General features: G+C 42.2%; 1 protein-coding gene across 2 annotated transcripts in view; it reads right to left on the bottom strand.

Annotated features, from left to right (window-relative positions):
• hmga1a (high mobility group AT-hook 1a) overlaps nucleotides 1-20067 on the bottom strand; it is a 102576-nt gene that overhangs the window by 41179 nt on the left and 41330 nt on the right. Inside the window, exon 5 of one of the 2 annotated variants that reach the window (XM_080209799.1) lies at nucleotides 2125-2175. The exons of the other annotated variant lie outside the window; for it this stretch is intronic. Within the exon in view, the coding sequence (XP_080065925.1) occupies nucleotides 2125-2175 (51 nt within the window). The remainder of the gene's footprint in view (nucleotides 1-2124; nucleotides 2176-20067) is intronic. 2 annotated transcript variants of the gene reach the window in all.

Genomic DNA, 20067 nt, shown 5'->3' with positions numbered 1-20067 from the left:
AACCCTTAATTCCCTTATCGATCAGAAATCTATCTACCCATGACTTAAACATATTCAATGAGGTAGCCTCCACCACTTCAATGGGCAGAGAATTCCAGAGATTCACTACCCTCTGAGAGAAGAAGTTCCTCCTGAACTCTGTTCTAAACTGTCCACCGCACCCTCCCCCCCTTATTTTGAGGCTGTGCTCTCTAGTTCTGGTTTCCTTTCTAAGTGGAAAGAATCTCTCTGCCTCTATCCTGTCTAGCCCCTTCATTATCTTATATGTCTCTATAAGATCACCCCTCAGCCTTCTAAATTCCAACAAGTACAGGCCCAATCTACTCGATCTCTCCTCATAAGCTAACCCCTCATTTCTGGTATCAACCTGGTGAACCTTCTCTGTACTCCCTCCAAGACCAATATATCCTTTCGCAAATAAGGGGACCCAAATTGCACACAGTACTCTAGTTGCGGTCTCACCAGTGCCTTGTACAGTTGCAGCAAGACCTCCCTGCTTTTATATTCTATCCCCCCTCACGATAAAGGCCAATTCCATTTGCCTTCTTGATCACCTGCTGCATCTGCAGACTGAGTTTTTGCGATTCATGCACAAGGACCCCCAGGTCCCTCTACACAGTAGCATGTTGTAATTTTTCACCGTTTAAATAATAGTCCATTTTACTATTATTTCTTCCAAAGTGGATAAACTCACATTTGCCAATGTTATACTCCATCTGCCAGATCCTCGCCCACTCACTCAGCATATCCAAATCTCTCTGCAGACTTTCCGAGTCCTCCATGCAATTTGCTTTCCCACTCATCTTCGTATCATCAGCAAACTTTGTTACCCTACACTCGGTCCCCTCTTCCAGATCGTCTATATATATGGTAAACAGTTGAGGCCCCAGCACCGATCCTTGCGGCACGCCATTAGTCACCAACTGCCAACCAGAAAAGCACCCATTTATTCCAACTCTCTGCTTCCTGTTAGATAGCCAATCCTCAATCCACCCTAACACTTTACCCCCAACTCCATGTACCCTAATCAGCACTTGAGTGTTAAACCTGTAATTTTCTGGTTTAGCACTTTTTTGGCAAGTTCAAACTTTAGCAATAATAAAAAAGGAAATAGAAAGAAAATCATTTGCTAAATCCAGAGATGAAAATGGTTAATTTACCAGCACTGCATCCACTTAGCACCTATTTTCGCCCTTGTGTTAAATAGCCCCCAAAGTAGTTGTATCTGAATGAGATCTTCTCTGAGTCACTCCATAATTTCTTTTATTAATCAAACCTTAGTTCTCCTTTTCTCATCTCTCCTTCTGTAATTGAAACATTCATTCATATCTAACTGTTCCATCTTAATCATCTAATGGTCAAAAAATTTCTCCAACTCCTCTCGAGTGGAACGAAGTTGACCAATGACTCTAACTTCCTGTTTTCCAATGAGCACCACCCCGATACTCAGTGATAGTTGGCACTCTTTCTCATAAATTTCAGTGTATTGTTTCATGAATTTGGAATGCAAAAGTCTTGGAGATGGATGAGACGGTGTGAAAGAGTGTCAACTGCCAGTAATAGTGAGTATCGCCATCACCAAAGTGTCAGCTCACTCCAGAAGTGTAAGCATGCACCGCAGACTCATGAATGGCACTTGTAATGTAATGCCCTCATACAAAAATCAGTACACTCAAAAAAGCAAATAGTTACACTGAACATAATGGCAGCAGGTTAGTAGCTAGATATAAAGCAATGTAAGTCAGAAGGAAGATTGGGCAAATTGAACTAATTGCCTTAAATGCATTACCAGTTACTGGTTATGTCAATTGTAACTGTGGTGATAACCTAACAGCTGCTTCTACATTTTCTCCGAGTTAAGCAAAGCAAACATGACACAACATGCAAAAGTTCACATCTAAAGAAATCTGGCTTTGTATGATAGGTAGCATTGTATAAAGTGAGGCTAACGCAGCAATACCGGAATGAACGGAAAAATAAACCTTTTGAAGGCATAATAGTGATTTACAAGGCTTTGGAAAAACCACATCATTAGAGCAAGACTTAAAATGTAGAAAAGGAGCAAAAAGGTAGCAAACACCGTTAGTGAAGCAATGAGTTTGCACGAGGAAACAAATTGCTTACCCTTTTTCTTGGTCTACCTCTGGGTTTTTTTGTTCCTGACGTTTCACCTTTCTGGAATTCCATGGAAAAGAGAGTTAGCATGGCAAACAATGATGGTATGACTCCGGTTTACGAATGCGTTCATTTCTCACAAGGTCATTACACAATAACTTGTACTTGCATGACATAAAATGTAGCAACAAAAAAAAACCCTAGGTTCTTCACAACTCATGTAGGATGGGTGACCAAAGATGGAAATCAAAGAGGTAGGTTTGGAGGGAAGTTTTAAAAACGGGGGGAGAAAATGGAAAGCATAGAGGATAGGTTTAGGAGCATAATTCCAATGCATGGTCCATGATATCTGAAGGCTCTGAGGTGAAATTGGACCACAAATTGCACACAGAATCAGAGGAGGCCCAACAAAATATCATGAATAAGATAAAATCCGTACAGACAAACATGACAGCCATTAGAAGGAACAAGAATGAAGACTGAAATGGATGGAGACACACTGATACGAGAAGTAGATAGGTTGTCTACTTTGGACACATGATAACGGAAGATGGCAGGTGCGATACTGAAATAGAAGGAGAGAGATGACCAGAAGGAATTTTGTGAAAATGGAGGATGTGTCAATAACAAGAAAAATCCAGTTTGTGAAAAGAGAAAAGAAATTAAAAGCAGTTACATTCTATCCACTTTGCTAAATGCCTCAGAAGGCTGGACAATAAACAAAAATCTGTGGGAGAAAATGGAGGCCTTTGAAATGTGGATGCTAAGACAAATGCTAAAACTTCCATATATAGACCATAAGACAAATGAAGATACAAGAGCAAAATGAATTTGAAAAATTGACATTGAGCTAAGAAAATGTCAGCATTTCACCATTTGATCAGAGCTGAAAAGTTACAGAGATCTCTTCTCGAGAGTAAAGTGGGAAGGTAGCAGAAAGAGGGATCGGTTTAGGTGTACTTGGAAGATGGAGGTCATAAAGCAGTTGCTTATAAGCTACGATGGATGTATGACGATGGTGCAAGATAAATAAGTTTGACAAGCCAGGACAGCAGATTTCCTGGTAGCAGGAAGAGGAATCTCCAGTGGGGAGAGGTAGATGGATCATACTTAGAAGTAGATGGATCATAGTTAGAGAAATGCAGGATGTGAGTTAAGAAATAGGGTTGTTGGAGAATTTTAGAGTATAGAGAGACCACAAGGAAATTTGTTAAATATGGATGAGCATTTTTAAATGAATCCAATACAAATGGGAGGCAGTATAGGTTTCTGAGTGCAGAAATGATATATTAGCATGATTTAGAAAAACACAAACATATGAATTAGGAGCAGGAGATGGCCACTCAGCCCTTCAAGCCTGCTCTGCCACTCAATAAGACCATGGCTGATTTGACTGTAACCTCAACTCCACATTCCCACCTACTCCTGATAACCTTTCACCCTTGCTTAGCAGGGTTTGCTAAGACCATTAGAAGACTTGCACCAGGTACGGTTAATTTGTCTCACCTCCTAGCCGATCGCCTGGGCTTGAGGTCTTGGTGGGTCTTCTGTACCTTGATAGGCATGATTGCATTTGGCCAAATGCATATCACCAACTATCCCCAGGACAGGCCGAAACCTGTCAGTCAAAGTTTCTTTCGCTCCCCTAAGGGATAACCTTAAATCTACCTCTGCCTTAAAGTGTTTGAAAACTCTGCTTCCAAAGACTAATGGCCCGCAGAGAAAAAAAATTCTCCTCATTTGGGATAGCTTGCAAATGTTGGTGTTTGGATCAACTGGAATTTAGAATGGCTGTGGAGCTGTGAAGTCAATGAGGAGGATGTCAGAAAAATCAATTCATGAGTGACAAAGAGGTGACTGAGAATATCAGTGTCAGTGGGGGTATAGTACAGACCAAGGAGACAATGTTTCAGAGATGAGAAAATGTGTTCTTGGGTTTGGAATGGATGTGGGCTTTGAAACTCTGGACAGCATAGGTAGGAAAAACTGTTCCCACTTGCGAAAGGAACAAGAACAAGAGGGAATACATTTAAAGTAATTGACAAAGTAAGTAAAATCGATGTGATGATGAACTTCTTCACATAGTGAGTGGTTATGGTCTGGAATGCATTGCTTGAGAGCATGGCAGAGGCAGCTTTCAAAAGGGAAATAAACGGTTAACTGAAAAGGAAGAACATGCAGGGCCCTGGGATAAAGGCTGGAGGATGACTCTAAGGGAATTGTCCATCTGAAGAGCCTGTATAGACATGATGGGCTGAATGGCCTGTTTGTAACAATTCTGTGATTCTTGTTAAGCAAAGGGCAAGGTCATGCTCGATCCCTTCACACTGAGTGGGCATCTAAATAGAGTAATGAACTGAGTGCCATGGATTTTTACTGGGAGGCGCGAGAGGGAAATCAGCCAGGGTTCCCACTGCTGATTGAATTCAGCTCCTCTGGTTGAAACATGTGCATGCGTGCACACATATATGCAGCCCAGCCCACCCTCATCTTAAGATGTCTTGACCATGGATTTCCCCCAATGGAAGAACAACATTCTCAAATCTCAAGGGTTATTTTGCAAGTTTGCATCCCAAGTGAGGCAGCATGGTGGCACAGTGGTTAGCACTGCTGCCTCACAGTGCCAGGGACCTGGGTTCAATTCCCGATTTGAGTCACTATCTCATTCTCCCTGTGTCTGTGTGGGTTTTCTCCGGATGCTCCGGTTTCCTCCCACAGTCCAAAAGATGTGCTGGATAGGTGCATTGGTCATGCTAAATTCTCCCTCAGTGTACCAGAACAGGCGCCAGAGTGTGACGACTCAGGCATTTTCACGATAACTTTATTGCAGTGTTAATGTAAACCTACTTGTGACAGTAACAAACAAACTTTAAACTCTGTTCCTGTTTTACTTACATGGTTTAATTCAAATTCCTGGATATTTCAATTCAACAAAAAAGTTTTGAATTAACAGGAATAGAATGAAACCAAATGTGTGTTTGTACAACTTACACTAAACACCTCCTAAATATTTCTGTTTGAAACAAACAATGAGGACAATAGCACTTCACAACTATGCAACATTCTGTGAATTAAATGCTGCAATTTGGTGGAGATCTTTAGCAATTAACAGATAAAAGTAACACGCCAATCTTTTGAGTTATTCTGGTAGCATCGGAACTACAACAGACTTGCGAAAGGTCAAAAATAATGACAGATTTACAGTCAGAGACTGCTATAAATATCAATCTCAAGTCTAATCTGGTTCTTAACAACAGAAAATAAGTCCAAAATGCAAAATATAATTTTCAGATTGTCATATCCTATGTAATTTTGCATCTACCTCTCCATTCTCTCTCCTAAATTATGTATGTTTGTAGATTAATAGTAAAACATCACTTTCTTTTCATTCACTGATAAATACCAAGTCACACGGAAGAGCCAGGAGTCTCCAAGTCTGTGGGGAAACTGACCAACCATGACAAAAGTCCGGGAACAGAAATTTTGGCGTATATAACTGACCACAATAACACCAAGAAGAATCACGAAATATATTTCCCTTCCAAATATTTAATGAACACAAGCATGCAAAGAGGCAAATTTCAAGTCGTAAAAAAAAGTTTAAGATTAATTTACGACAATGAAAACAGGTTTTAATATAAATATATTTTGATGAAATCAAGCATTTTAAGAAGATGGTTTAAGACTAATTTGCAACAATGTAAATGTGCTTTAAAATAATCATATTTCCAACATGGTGATATACGATTCATAATCTGTTCTTTGAAAATAAAATTGTTAACCACTAGTGTTCACGATCTTCATCTCTTCCACTTTTAAAGACAGCTTCCCTCAATTTTAGTGCATTCTTACACTTTGCAAACTCAATTTTAAGCTACGTTTTATCACTTGGTTTTAGGTGGAGATCATCCCAAAATTTTACAGATATTATGAAAATTCTGAGTCAGTGATGGAAAGAAATTGTAATTCAACCAAAATCAAAGAATTCAACGTCGTCTCCCATTCACTAAAATATGTTCTAGTGATCTACAGGCCTCCACCCTTCTGGCAAAATTCTTCAGCAATGTGTCTGATTGAGTCAAAGGAACGGTTGAATGTTTTTTAACAACAGGAAAAAAATATGAATACAATACATCTGAGCATTAGCAAAATTGGGCTATAACAGTACCAAAGTCATTTCACAATTCCAGTGAACCACTGAAAGGTTACAGCACAGAAGGAGGCCATTGTGCCCATCTTGTCCATGCACCCCGAGGACACCCAGGTGCCCTTTCTAATCCCATTGGAAGCATGTTGAAAATCATTTGACCTATTGGGACCAAGTAATCCAAGAGAGATAATACAATCAGAGATTTTAAGCAACTGTTCATATAAAGAGGAGCAGAACCCAACACCTTGGCAGATGTCCTTTAGTCAAGTGAATGGCAGTAAGCACCAGGTTTAGACTTAGTGAGGTCCTCAGCTATATGAACCATGGAGGCCCCTTGTTAAAAAGTTACACCGAAAGGTCTCACAAAGGTGCGTACCAAAACAGGACCTTGGGTCACCACAAAAAAGATTGAAAACATAATTATGCCTTTTAATTATTTAATAGCAAGGTATTTAAAGTGAAAAATACAAATTATTTTCAAATGAATGCATTTACTGATTACATATTTATCATTTGGCTGGCTTGATCACTCTCATAGATTATAATATAGTATACCCTTTTGAAATTTTGTGAGGCCCTTGCAGATTGTGAGGTCCTAAGCTGTAGCTTGTTTAACTTATGCCTAAATCTGGCACTGATGGCAGTGGGTGACCGGCCATACTTGACTTAGGTGAGCCAACCAGGAAAAAAAACTCACCAAAATACAACGATTTATTAAATCTCACTTTCAAATTCCATCAGGAATTGGAGTGAAAGCAGAGATCTGTAACATCCCTTTGCAATTTAGATGCAGAATATATTTCTCTAAATTCCAAAATGTCTACTGATCCAATTGCAATTAAAGTTAAAAAAATCATCAACATACTCAAAAATTATCAAGAACTCACAAGACAGAGTCTGGTCTATCTGTTTACTAAAATAACTGAAATATCTTTCATTTAAAACTAGAAGCACAATCCAAAGAACACTTCTTATGATGTTTACTGCACTGGATAATTGGCTTTAGTTAATAACTTAAATTTAAACATTTACTCCACCACTGAGGTCACAATGACTACAGTGTGTACCATCCACAAGATGCACTGCAACAAATCCCCAAGACTCATTCAACAGCACCTTCCAAATCTGCAACCTCCACCACCTAGAAGGCCTGAAGCAATAGATGTACTGTACCTACACCTCAGGGACTGCAGAGATTTGCGAAGGCAGCTCACCATCACCTTTTCAAGGGCAACAAGGAATGGGCAATAAATGCTGGTCCAGCCAGTGACGCCCACAACCCATAAATGAATTTTAACAGAAACGCTACCACCTGCAAGCTCCCCTCCAAGCAACACACCATTCTGATTTGGAACTATGTTTTCACTGAGTCAATATCCTGAAGTCCCTCACCAATAACACTGTGGGTGTACCTAGAAAATATGGAGTGCACCTGTTCAAGAGGCAGCTCGCCACCACCTTTCCAAGGTTAGTTATCGATGGGCAAGAAATGTTGGCCTAGCTAGCAACACCTACACCATGTGAAAGAATAAAGAAATGCTGCATTTCAATGGTCAGACTATTGGGTCTCGAAGTCTTGTCAAAGCAATAAATTTCTTTGGAGGGAAGGGAGATTACTTTGGGCCAACTTAATGCAAGAAGACATCATGATCGGGTTTTTATCCTTTGGCTGGAAATCAGTGAACGTACACAAAAACCACGACTACCAGGGAAAGATAAACTGTCCAACATTTGGGGTCCCTTGCCCTGGAGCTACATTTATATTTTACAGATTGCAGACAGCTCCATTTTTCAAGGTCAGGCTTATGGCAATTTGGCTCACCTGGAATCAATTGTTCAACTTATTGTCCACACTGGCAAGATATTGAGCCATGAAGTTAAGCAATTCTGAGGCCACGTGGAACATTTACAATGCATCACGAGCAAGACTTCCCTTATTTATAGAATCAATAGGGCTGGTTCCCCCCTCCTTACTCCTCTCCTCCTCTCTACGTCACTTTGTTCCTTTTCGATATTCCTCAAAGCCTACCTTTTTGGCTAAGTTTTTGGTCATCTGACCTAATTTCTCCATATGTGGCTTGATGTCATACTTTGATAAAGTTCCCATGACGCATCTTATGTTTCATTACGCTAAAGACATTACATAAGTTGTTGCTGTTGATTTGCAGCCTATTAGAAGTTCAACAATAATAGTTATGGCACTAAAACCATTCTGATCTGTTTGTGCCATTTGGACTTTCCTGCAGTACAAAATTTTTGGTCTGATCTGTTTCGATCGTCGAGCCCGTGACCCTGTCAGAAACATACTCATTCCCAATATCAACTGACTTTGGTTGGGAAATGTTGGTTTGCGGATATCAGGGTTAGACTCCATTTTGATGCTTGTCCACAGTTAAATTGTCTGCTAACACTCACTGTCCAGGCCCACACATGATGTCGTACAGAGAAAGTTGCTAACACACTCAAAAAGCTGATGCCTTTCACACTAATATCCCAGGGAGCTGGAATCCAGCCCAGACTGATGAAATAAAAGTCTCCTCTTGCCGCCACCTACAAGGATCCTGAATTAACAGTTTAGGTAAGTCAATCATGTTTGTATAGGAACTCCTAATTCAATATCAACTGAAAAAAAGCAAATACCTCCAACTGAGATAAATAATTTTTAAAAATCACAAGAAGGATTACTTCTCTGAATTTGAGATCAAACTCTTGGGTTGGCTTTGCTCAACACAAGATCAGTGTTATAACCGATAAGGAAAGTGCTTCAACAAGTTTTGTACTAACGTATAATCTCATTAATTCAGCAGAATGCACGATTCCCAGGCAGACATATATAACACAGTGCAACTGTTCAGAGACAAGAGCAAAATAGCTGCCGCACCTTGGATACACTTACAGGTAGTGCTTTTACTAAGCGGATTTTAACAAGTTTACATTATATTTCTTCAGATTTAATATAATCTGTTATGTCTCAATAGCAAAGCACAGAAAACGGAATTAACCTCGTGATAGTTGGCTTATGCGAAAGCATACAAGAACGTGGATAAAAATGGAGTCTGCATTTGATAAGAAGTTCAAATTAAATAAAATGAACCATGGCATTAAAAGTTGTGAAAAGAGATAGAAGGTAAAAACAAATTGGACTTTCTGGCCACGCTCACCCGGAAACTGGAAAATCCCGCCTATAGTCAATGGATCTTTCCACCCCTTGCTTGCTGCGATTCCACTGGCGGGCTGAATGGGAAAATTCATCCCATTATGTTTGCAAAATCAAGCCAGTATCTTTTAAAAGGGTGGCACAGCGACACAGTGGTTAGCAGTGCTGCCTCAAAGCACCAGAGACCCAGCCAGGTTCGATTCCTGTCTTGGGTCATTGTCTGTGTGGAGTTTGCACATTCTCCCCATGTCTGTGTGGGTTTCCTCCTGGTGCTCCAGTTTCCTCCCACAGTCTGAAAGTCATGTTGGTTAGGTGCACTGACCCTTACAGGTGCTGGAGTGTGGCAACTAGTGGAATTTCACAATAACTTCATTGCAGTGTTAATATAAGCCTTATTTGTGACTAATAAACAAATTTTACTTTAAAGATATAAGAATCAGTGAATTTTACCACACTGAAGAAATTCATTTGGCCTAATAGACCCGTATCTGGTTTTTGATAGGGCTATGCGCTTAATGTGCTGTTTGGTATCCATGCCATTTAACTGTATGAAACCTGTGTGAATTGATATCAACTTAAGTTCCAGGCAAAAGAAATTTTGGACTAAAGTCAGTTTGACTATTCCAACTTTGAACCAGTTTGACAAACAAAGCTTTGTGATGCAATCACTAAATTTGTCCAAAGACAAATTTTCTTTAATTTGCCTTGTGTGTGGTATGAGAAACAACATGAAATGGTTAACAATATTTGTCTAATTGAAAACCACAAGCATGAAAACCCACCCACAAAGCAGCTTTTTGTGGGTTATCGGTTTGTAGTGGTATACTAGTGGTATTAAGATAGCAAAAGACCCATTACAACGATATAGCCTGTGTCAAAGAAATATATTATCAGACATCTCAAACCACAACACTTATCTTACAATGGGATGTGACCTCGAAAAGCTGATTACTTTGATAGAATTCAGTCCATCGTCTTTAATGTTTATCTCTCATCTTATTAGTTATTACACTATTTCTTTATATTTTCATTGTAGCCATTAAAAATTAATAAGGAAAATTAACATCTACTGCTACCCATCTTTACTTTTCAAAATCCTTCACAAGATATCCGTTTAACCTTTGATGTCACCCAGTTTTCAACATATTTCAAATGTTGCTCACCCATCAAATTGGTGTCAGATAATATAGCTTCCCCACCATTTCCTTTCATAAATTGGAATTCTAATCTAGTAAATAGGCCTTCATACTTCCTAAAAAAATAGTTTCCATGCCAGGATCATTAGTAGCAGAATCCTCACATGTCTTAGTTAATTGATTCAAAATGCCTAGACCATTTTCAGGGTCACATTCATTCAGTGATGAGTCACAAGAACATAAGAACATAAGAAATAGGAGCAGGAGTAGGCCATCTAGCCCTTCGAGCCTGCCCCGCCATTCAATAAGATCATGGCTGATCTGTCGTGGCTCAGTTCCACATTCCCGCCCTCTCCCCATAACCCTTAATCCCCTCGCTTATCAAAAACCCATCAACCCGCTTCTTAAAAATATTTAGCGAGGCAGCCTCCACCACTTCAACGGGCAGAGAATTCCAGAGATTCACCACCCTGTGAGTGAAGAAGTTCCTCCTCAACTCCGTTCTAAACTGCCCCCCCTTTAACTTGAGGCTGTGCCCCCTAGTCCTACTATCCTTTCTGAGCGGGAAGAGTCTCTCCACCTCTATCCTATCCATCCCATTCATCATCTTATACGTCTCAATGAGATCTCCCCTCATTCTTCTAAACTCTAACGAGTACAAGCCTAGTTTATTCAGCCTCTCCTCATAGCTCAAGCCCCTCAACTCCGGTATCAGCCTAGTAAACCTCCTCTGCACTCCCTCCAAGGCCAAAATATCCTTGCGTAAGTGCGGCGCCCAAAACTGCACACAGTACTCCAGCTGCGGCCTCACCAATGCCCTATACAGCCGCAGCAAGACCTCCGTACTTTTATATTCAATCCCCCTTGCTATGAAGGCCAGCATCCCATTTGCCTTCCTGGCCACCTGCAAGCTGGGTTTTTGCGATTCATGCACAAGGAGCCCGAGGTCCCTCTGCACCGTCGCCTGCTGCAGTTTTTCGCCACGTAAGTAATAATCCTTCCTACCATTATTCCTACCAAAGTGGACCACCTCGCACTTGCCAACATTAAATTCCATTTGCCATTTCCTGGCCCATTCGCCCAGCCTATCTAGATCCTTCTGTAGACTCTCCACACCCTCCGCACAATTTGCCGTTCCCCCAATCTTGGTGTCATCAGCAAATTTCGACACTCTACACTCGGTTCCCTCCTCCAGATCATCTATATAATTGGTAAATAGCTGAGGCCCCAGCACCGACCCCTGGGGCACTCCACTAGTCACCATCCGCCAATCCGAATAGCACCCATTGACCCCCACTCTCTGCCTCCTATTTGACAACCAATCCTCTATCCACGCTAACACCCTACCCCCAACTCCATGCCCCCTTACCTTCTGCAATAACCTCTTGTGAGGTACCTTGTCAAACGCCTTCTGAAAATCAAGAACGACCACATCCACCGGCTCTCCTCTATCCACCGCCCTAGACACATCCTCATAGAACTCCAGTAAATTTGTCAGACATGACTTCCCTTTAACGAAACCGTGCTGCGTCTGCTCTATCAAGCAATTCCTCTCAAGATGCCTCGCTATTTCCTCCTTGATGACGGATTCTAACATTTTACCTACCACAGACGTTAAACTAACCGGCCTATAATTCCCTGCCTTTTGCCTGGCACCCTTCTTAAACAACGGCGTAACATTAGCCGTTTTCCAATCTTCCGGCACTTCCTCGGAATCCAGCGACGTCTGGAAAATAACCACCAAGGCATCCACTATCACCTCCGCCATTTCTTTCAGAACCCTCGGATGCATTCCATCCGGTCCTGGGGACTTGTCCACAATCAGCCCCTCCAGTCTGTCGAGCACCGCCTTTCTAGTAACAGTAATGTCATTAAGACCCTCCAGTCCTACCACCTTTCCATCTCTAACACCCAGCAAATTATTCACGTCCTCCTCCGTGAAGACAGAAACAAAAAAGTTATTCAAGACCTTAGCCATATCCCCATCCCCTACCACTAAGTCCCCCTTCTCATCCTCTAAGGGACCAACGTTCACCCTAGCCAGTCTCTTCCTTTTTATATATTTATAAAAACTCTTGCTATCCTTTTTTATATCAAGCGCTAGCCCAGCCTCATAGCTTCTCCTACCCTCCTTTATCAACTTCTTTGTCAATTTTTGTTGACATTTAAACCTCTCCCAATCCTCTTCTCACCCACTACTCTTAGCTACTCTAAATGCCTCCGCTTTTAATTTAACACTTTCCTTCACTTCCTTCGTTATCCACGGCTTATTACCTCTCCTCCTACTGTCCTTTTTGACCATCAGAATAAATTTCTGCTGAGCACCAAGAAAGATCTCCTTAAAGATCCTCCACTGCTCCTCAGCAGACCTACCTTCCAACGCGCTCCCCCAGTCCACATTCGCCAATTCTTCTCTCATCCTACCGTACTCCCCTCTGTTCAAACAAAGGACGCGCGTCCGGGAACCCACTTTCTCCTCCTCCATCTGCACCAGAAACTCCACCATATAATGATCACTCTCCCCAAGAGGATCCTTCACCGCAAGGTCCCTAATTCTACCCGCCTCATTACATAACACCAGATCCAAGATAGCTCGCTCCCTCGTCGGCTCCAACACACACAGTTCCAGGAAACTATCCCGGCAGCATTCCAAGAACTCCTCCTCGAGCCCACCACGTCCAACATGGGTTGACCAATTTATATGTAGATTGAAATCCCCCATAACTACGGCCGTCCCATTCCTGCACGCCGCACTTATTTGAGCGTTAACAGCTCGCCCCACCTCCAGATCATTATTCGGGGGCCTATAGACGACACCCACCAGCGTCTTCCTCCCTTTGCTGTTCCTAATCTCTACCCACAACGATTCCACTTTCTGCTCCTTGGCTCCAATATCATCCCTTGCTACCACCCTGATGCTATCCTTAATCAGCAGAGCTACGCCCCCCCATTTTTCCTCCCGCCTATCCTTCCTAAACACTTGATACCCCTGGACATTCAGCTCCCAGTCCCTGTCACCTTGCAGCCACGTCTCTGTAATGGCCACCAGATCATATCCATTTGTGCTGATCTGCGCCACCAGCTCATCCACTTTATTCCGAATGCTTCGTGCATTCAGATAAAGTGCCTTCATCCCAGCCTTCACCTGGATCCTATTTGCCATAACGCCACCAACCATACTCACGCCCCCTACTCCCTCTATTATTGGGACATCCTCGGCCTCTTCCCTTACCTGTACCCTCTCCTTAACTTTAGGCCTCGTAATGTCACCTACCCTCGCACCCTCCCCCCCACTAATTAGTTTAAAGCCCTGTCTACAGTCCTCTTTACTCTATTCGCCAGCACTCTGGTCCCAGCATGGTTCAGACCAACCCCATCCCGCCCGAACAGGTCCCACCTAGCCCAATACTGGTGCCAATGCCCCATAAATTCAAACCCATTCCTCCCACACCAATCCCTGAGCCACCCATTCACTTCCTTAATCCTATCAACCCTACGCCCATCTGCACTCGGTTCAGGCAGTAGCCCAGAGATAACCACCTTGTCGGTTCTACCTTTTAATTCCATTCCCAGCTTCACATACTCCCTCCCCAGATCCTCAGTTCGCATTTTGCCTACGTCGTTGGCACCCACATGTACCACAACGACCGGATTCTCACCCTCCCACTCCAGGTTCCTCTGCAGCCCAGATGCGTTTCCTTAACAGAAAGCTTGCAACAAATCAACAGTCCTATGCGTAATAAAAAGGTTTGTGGAGCCTGGAAAAACCAAAAGCTTGATTTATTGTCCAAAGAACCAGTAATATGTTGATTTAGAAAATAGAAACAGCAGGAATAGATCCAAAAGAGGAGGCACAATGGCACAGAGGTTAGCACTTGTCTCACAATGCCAGAGACCCAGGTTCAGTTCTTGGCTTGGGTCACTGTCTGTGCAGCGTCTCCATGTTCTCCCCGTGTTTGCATTGCATGGCTTTCTTCCGGGTGCTCCAGTTTCCTCCCACAGAACGACACGCTGGTCAGGTGCACTGGCCATGTCAAATTCTCCCTCAGTGTACCTGAACAGGTGCCGGAGAATGGCAACTGGAGGATTTTCACAGTAACTTCCTTGCAATGTTAATGTAAGCTTACTTGTGACACTAATTAATAAACTTTAAACCAGATGTAATTCTACTTACTAATAACACACAGCAAGTTATTTTGATGACCGATAAAGGGTAGATAATAAATAGCAAGAATCCACTAACTATAAAAATATACAGAGATTTCACTTAAACATGTAAATATCACATTAATAAAAAGCATGCATCACTGAACAGAAATAAGACTACAGAAAAGAAGACAGCATTCAGAGCTTAGACCTGATTTTCAAAATGTTCATTATGTTCTAAACAACATTTGCCATTGTCATTCTTAGATGCTCTTTCTGTACTGAGCACGTGCCAAAAGGGCACTGAGTGAGACAATACCAAACACTCTGGTGTGAGGTAACATTACCTTTTCCTCCTTCTCAACTGATTCAGAGCCAGCTACGGGATTCCAAATTCAAAGTTAAAAGCAAATTACTCTGATATTTCAATAAGGTAGATTGAGGGATAATGGGGAATTGAATAGTTTATAAAACGGCTTGTGGATATCTGATTCTAGTAAAATTGAAGACCTTTGATACTCGGAGGGATCCATGCATCAGACTCCATTTCCTTGCAACATACAAAGGGGGGACACAAAGAGCAGTCTGACTCATCAGACCTATCACTGAACTAGAGGATATTAGAAACCACAAGTGAGAAGGTCAAGTCTCAGGGTGACAGTGTGCAGCTTGTGTCACGACAAGCACACCATGTTGGAGCCACTGCACCATTCCTTTTCTAGAACTTGCTCTTTAACCAGTATGTTTGCACTAGGCATGGCAAAGCAATAAGCTTGGAGACTAGGCACAAGGGTAAGCAAAAAGAACTTACATTTATGTTGCACTTTCACTGCTGGAGAAGCAGCCCACTCCTATTTCTCATCTTAATGCAGCTCCCTCAATGACTGCATCTAAAAATAAGTCAAGTTCCACCAATGACACCCAGTTCTATCTCACCACCACCTCTCTTGAATCCTCCGCTCTTACTGATTTTTCACGCTACTTGCTCGATATCTAGTGCTGGATGAGTAGAAATTTCCTCTAACTAAATAGTGCTAAGCCTACAGACATTGCCATCGGTCCCTGCAACCAACTCCATCCCTCTTGCCAATGTGTCCTGCATGACTCCAAAATGAGCTGGCAACTCCATACCCACAGCATCACTAAGACAGCGTACTTCTGTCTCTGTAACATTGACCAACCACCTCTACCACTGCCTCAGCTCATCAGCTGCTGAAACCCTCATGCTCCCTCTGGATTGGAATATTCCAGTGTTGTCCTTCCCACTCACCCATTTTGCTTGTCCTAAAGGTGAGCTGATCCAATTATCTGCTGCACATATCCTGACTGGTCCCCAGTCACACTCACCCATTACCCATGCCCATCGTCTCTGGTCTGTCAATGCCTTATTTTTAAGTTTCATATCTTTGGGTTGGATTTGACATTTCTTTTGGTGACGGAAGCGGATCAGAAACTGAAGGTTGGATTTTTCACTGAGTTGCCTTGACCCATTCTTGGGCTGTCAGATTTTCGGGAAGACTTTAAAGTTTGCAAATTGGTTCTGATCGAAAGCCCACAGCCAACACCCCCAACTTGGCCGGCTCCCTTATGGGGATAGGCTAGTCTTTGTCCTCCGCAGTTTTTAAGTAAAGAGTTATTGTTCCCAGCCCCTCAAGAGGAGTCCTAAGTTGCATGACAAGATGTTTTAAGAGCTGAGTTCGAAAGATCCTTCACATGCCACCCTCATGACAAGACAAAGACCTCACTCACACCTCATGATCTCTCATTTCCCCCAACTGTGTCACTCCACTCATCTCTTCCCCATTGTCCATCATGTCGTAATGGAGCTTGACTAACAACAAAGAATTCCAACATTCTTGATGAAACACCTGAACCCAAGGAAATACATTGATTGACAGATCAGCATCTCTGATGTCAACAGCACAATCATTAATTACACAAGGTTAAGTGGTTTAAAGGCTTGCAGTTTATGTTATTGATACTTTAAATCAAATCTGGATGACTGCTGTCTTTATTGCCCTGTAGTTAAATGCCTTTTTTAAAAAAAACATAATGGAAAATAACAAATGAATAACGTTTTTTTGAAGAGTTATTCCCACTGTAACTATAGGACTTATTGTTTCTATACTGTCTACAGCAGGGCAGGTATTATCACTAAAATACCTAGTGGTATTATCACTAAAATATTTATCCAGAAACTCAGTTAATGTTCTGGGGACCTGGGTTCAAATCCCACCATGGCAGATGGTGGAATTTGAATTCAATATCTGTTAATTAAGAATCTACTGATGACCATGAAACCATTGTCAACTGTTGAAAAAAACCCCATCTGTTACACTATGTCCTTTAGGGAAGGAAATCTGCCATCCTTACCCTGTCTGACCTACATGTGACTCCAGGGCCACATCAAAGTGGTTGACTTTCAACTGCCCTCTGAAATGGCCTACCAAGCCACTCTGTTCTATCGCCACCACCTTCTCAAGGGCAACTAGGGATGAGCAATAAATGCTGACCAGCCAGCGACAATCATATCCCATGAGTTAATAAAGAAAAATAACTTTAGTGTGTCAATGGATGTAGAAGTGCCATAGCTTGGCATGGGGACATGAAAGGCAATGGGGGGAGACTGAGAAGGGAGCCATAGCACCATGTGTGCAGGATGAGGAGTCACGAGCGTAGGGGCTAGAGGGCATTTGACCCAGTTAAAATAAAAATGTCCCACAGCACCAAGGTGAGCTTCTTAAACAGTCCGATTCTGCACATAGCAGTCCCAGTGGTTGCCTCCAACATCTTTCCCAGGTCAACTGGCCTGACTGTAGCCCACACTTGCAGCCTGACAATGATTATCTCACCTTTACAGACACTTCCTCTCAAGGAAGCTGGAACTTGGTGGTGAAAATCTAGCCCCAAGTGTTCCACTCTCTCCCGCACTGCCATCTCAGCTTCCTGAATCAAGCATTCAATGTCCAATTAGTGGCCGTCCAGCAAGGAGGCAGTTAATGTCAGTGCAAGGTCAGGGGTGGGGCGTCATGTTTTATCTCGAGTCTAGTCATGCAGCTGAGGGGTTATGTCATGAACTGGAAGTTATCAGGGCTACAGATTTAAAGTTTCCTGTTCGCTGAATCCGTCTTTATTCTTTATTAAAGGTTCCAGAAAGCAAAACAAAAAATTTTTAAAACATACCAATGTTGCCACTTTCGCCAGCAGAAGCTGCTGCTATATTCAGACGTAGTCCCTGTGGCAGGTCTTTCCTTCAGATCTTGTGCAGCCTCGTCGTAGCTGCTGTAAAACATGTCCAACACCCAAAAAATGCAGCGGGCGAAGAATTGCAGACAATTGGGCTGTTAGCAAGCTTGTTAAGTAGTAATTTCAAAATGACGAGTGGGTTTTCGATTTCCACACCCGCTCGCCTTCATTATTCCAGGGATGATGACATCCTACTGTCAACCCAACGTCATCATGGTCTATTTGACTTGCATGAGAGAGGGGCAGCCTGCCTGATTGGTATCCATAATATCCAGTCCCTTGTTTTCCAATCTCTGTGGCTACCTGACCCTCTGTAACGTACAACTCTCCAAGAAACTCTGGGGGAGATTTTCCCATCCCACCCGCCAAGGGAATCATAGTTGGACTCGGTGGTGGGGGGGGGGAGGCAAGCAAAGGTCCGTTGACGTTGAGCAGGATTTTCCAATTTTGGGGTGCGCACAGCCGGAAAATCCCGCCCTGAGTGTTTCTCCAGTTCTGTGCATCTATGCTTTTAATTGTCGTGCCATTAGCAACATAGCTCTCAGCTGCCTAGGCCTTATACTTTGGAATTCCTTCCCTAAATCTCTCTGTCTCTCTCTTCACTGCTTTAAGATGCTCTTTAAAATCCAGCTCTTTGATCAGGCTTTAGGTAACCTTTCCTAATAGCTCTTGTGACTGAACATCAAGTGTTGGCTAATAGACTCCTGTGATGCACCTTGGGAATGCCCAATTAGGTTAAAGATGCTAGACAAATGAAGCTGTTGTTAGCATACGCTCAGGCACCCAAAAAGCACTTTACAACCTTATATTGGAAATATAACAGATGACACTAGCATGGAGTACAATGTTGGTAAATGTGAGGTCATCCATTTTGATAGCAGTAACAGCAAAATGGACCATTGTATAAATGGTAAAAAATTGCAGCATGCTGCTTTGCAGAGGAACCTGGGTGTCCTTGTGCATGAATCACGAAAAGCTGGTTTGCAAGTGCAGCAGGTAATTAAGAAGACAAATGGAATTTTGTCTTTCATTGCTGGAGGGACAGAGTTTAAAAACAGCAAGGTTATGTTACAGTTGTATAAGGTGCTGGTGAGGCCACACCTGGAGTACTGTGTATAGTTTTGGCCTCCTTACTTGAGAAAGCATATAATGGCACTGGATGGGTGCAGAGGAGATTCACTAGGTTGATTCCAGAGTTGAGAGGGTTGACTTATGAGGAGAGACTGAGTAGACTGGGGCTATATTCATTGGAATTCAGAAGGATGAGGGGAGATTTATAAAAACATATAAGATTATAAAGGGAATAGATAAGATAGAAACAGGGAAGTTGTTTCCACTGGCAGGTGAAACTAGAAGTAGGGGCAGGGTCTCAAAACGGGGAGCAGATTTAGGACCGAGTTCAGGAGGAACTTCTTCACACAGGGTTGTGAATCTGTGGAATTCCCTGCCCAGTGAAACAGTTGAGGCTACCTCATTGAATGATTTTAAGGCAGTTTTTTTGATAAATACTTGAACAATAAAGGAATTAAGGACTATGGTGAACAGGCAGCTAAGTGAAGCTGAGTCCACGAAAAGATCAGCCATGATCTTATTGAATGGCGGAGCAGGCTCAAGGGGCCAGATGGCCTACTCCTAGTTCTTATGTTGAAATTGGTATATGTAAACAGTCAGGTTAGAGTAAAGTAGGGATAATGGTTGATTAGAATTATAACTCAATAGTATTAACGATAATAAAGGGCTAGGAATATAGTAATGTGCTCGGACTACAGTGGCATTATATGCTTTGTACAGGTTAACTGGAGTATCTGTATTTATTACTGCTACTTGTTTTCATTCATAATCTAATATTCTATTTAACATGGCTCACTCTTCATGTCAAGGGACACAAGGATCACAATAGAAATCACATTTTAGAAATAATATGCATATTTATAATTGATCACAAAAATGTTCAGTTGCAATTCCGTCATGTTACTCGTATGTCATTTTCAAACTGTTCCCACCAGAGCCTCAGATGTTATAGGAGTACAATAAATACACCCTTTTTCAAACCATTCACAACGGATACGTAAGAGCCAAGAGCTGATTGAGTTGCAACCAAAACACAGAAAGCAGCA

Source organism: Carcharhinus amblyrhynchos, chromosome 22, assembly GCF_965287045.1.
Source record: "Carcharhinus amblyrhynchos chromosome 22, sCarAmb.v2.hapA, whole genome shotgun sequence".
Taxonomy (NCBI): Eukaryota; Metazoa; Chordata; class Chondrichthyes; order Carcharhiniformes; family Carcharhinidae; genus Carcharhinus; species Carcharhinus amblyrhynchos.
The sequence above is the reverse complement of the archived record's forward strand: the minus strand, read 5'-3'. Positions and strand labels throughout refer to the sequence as shown.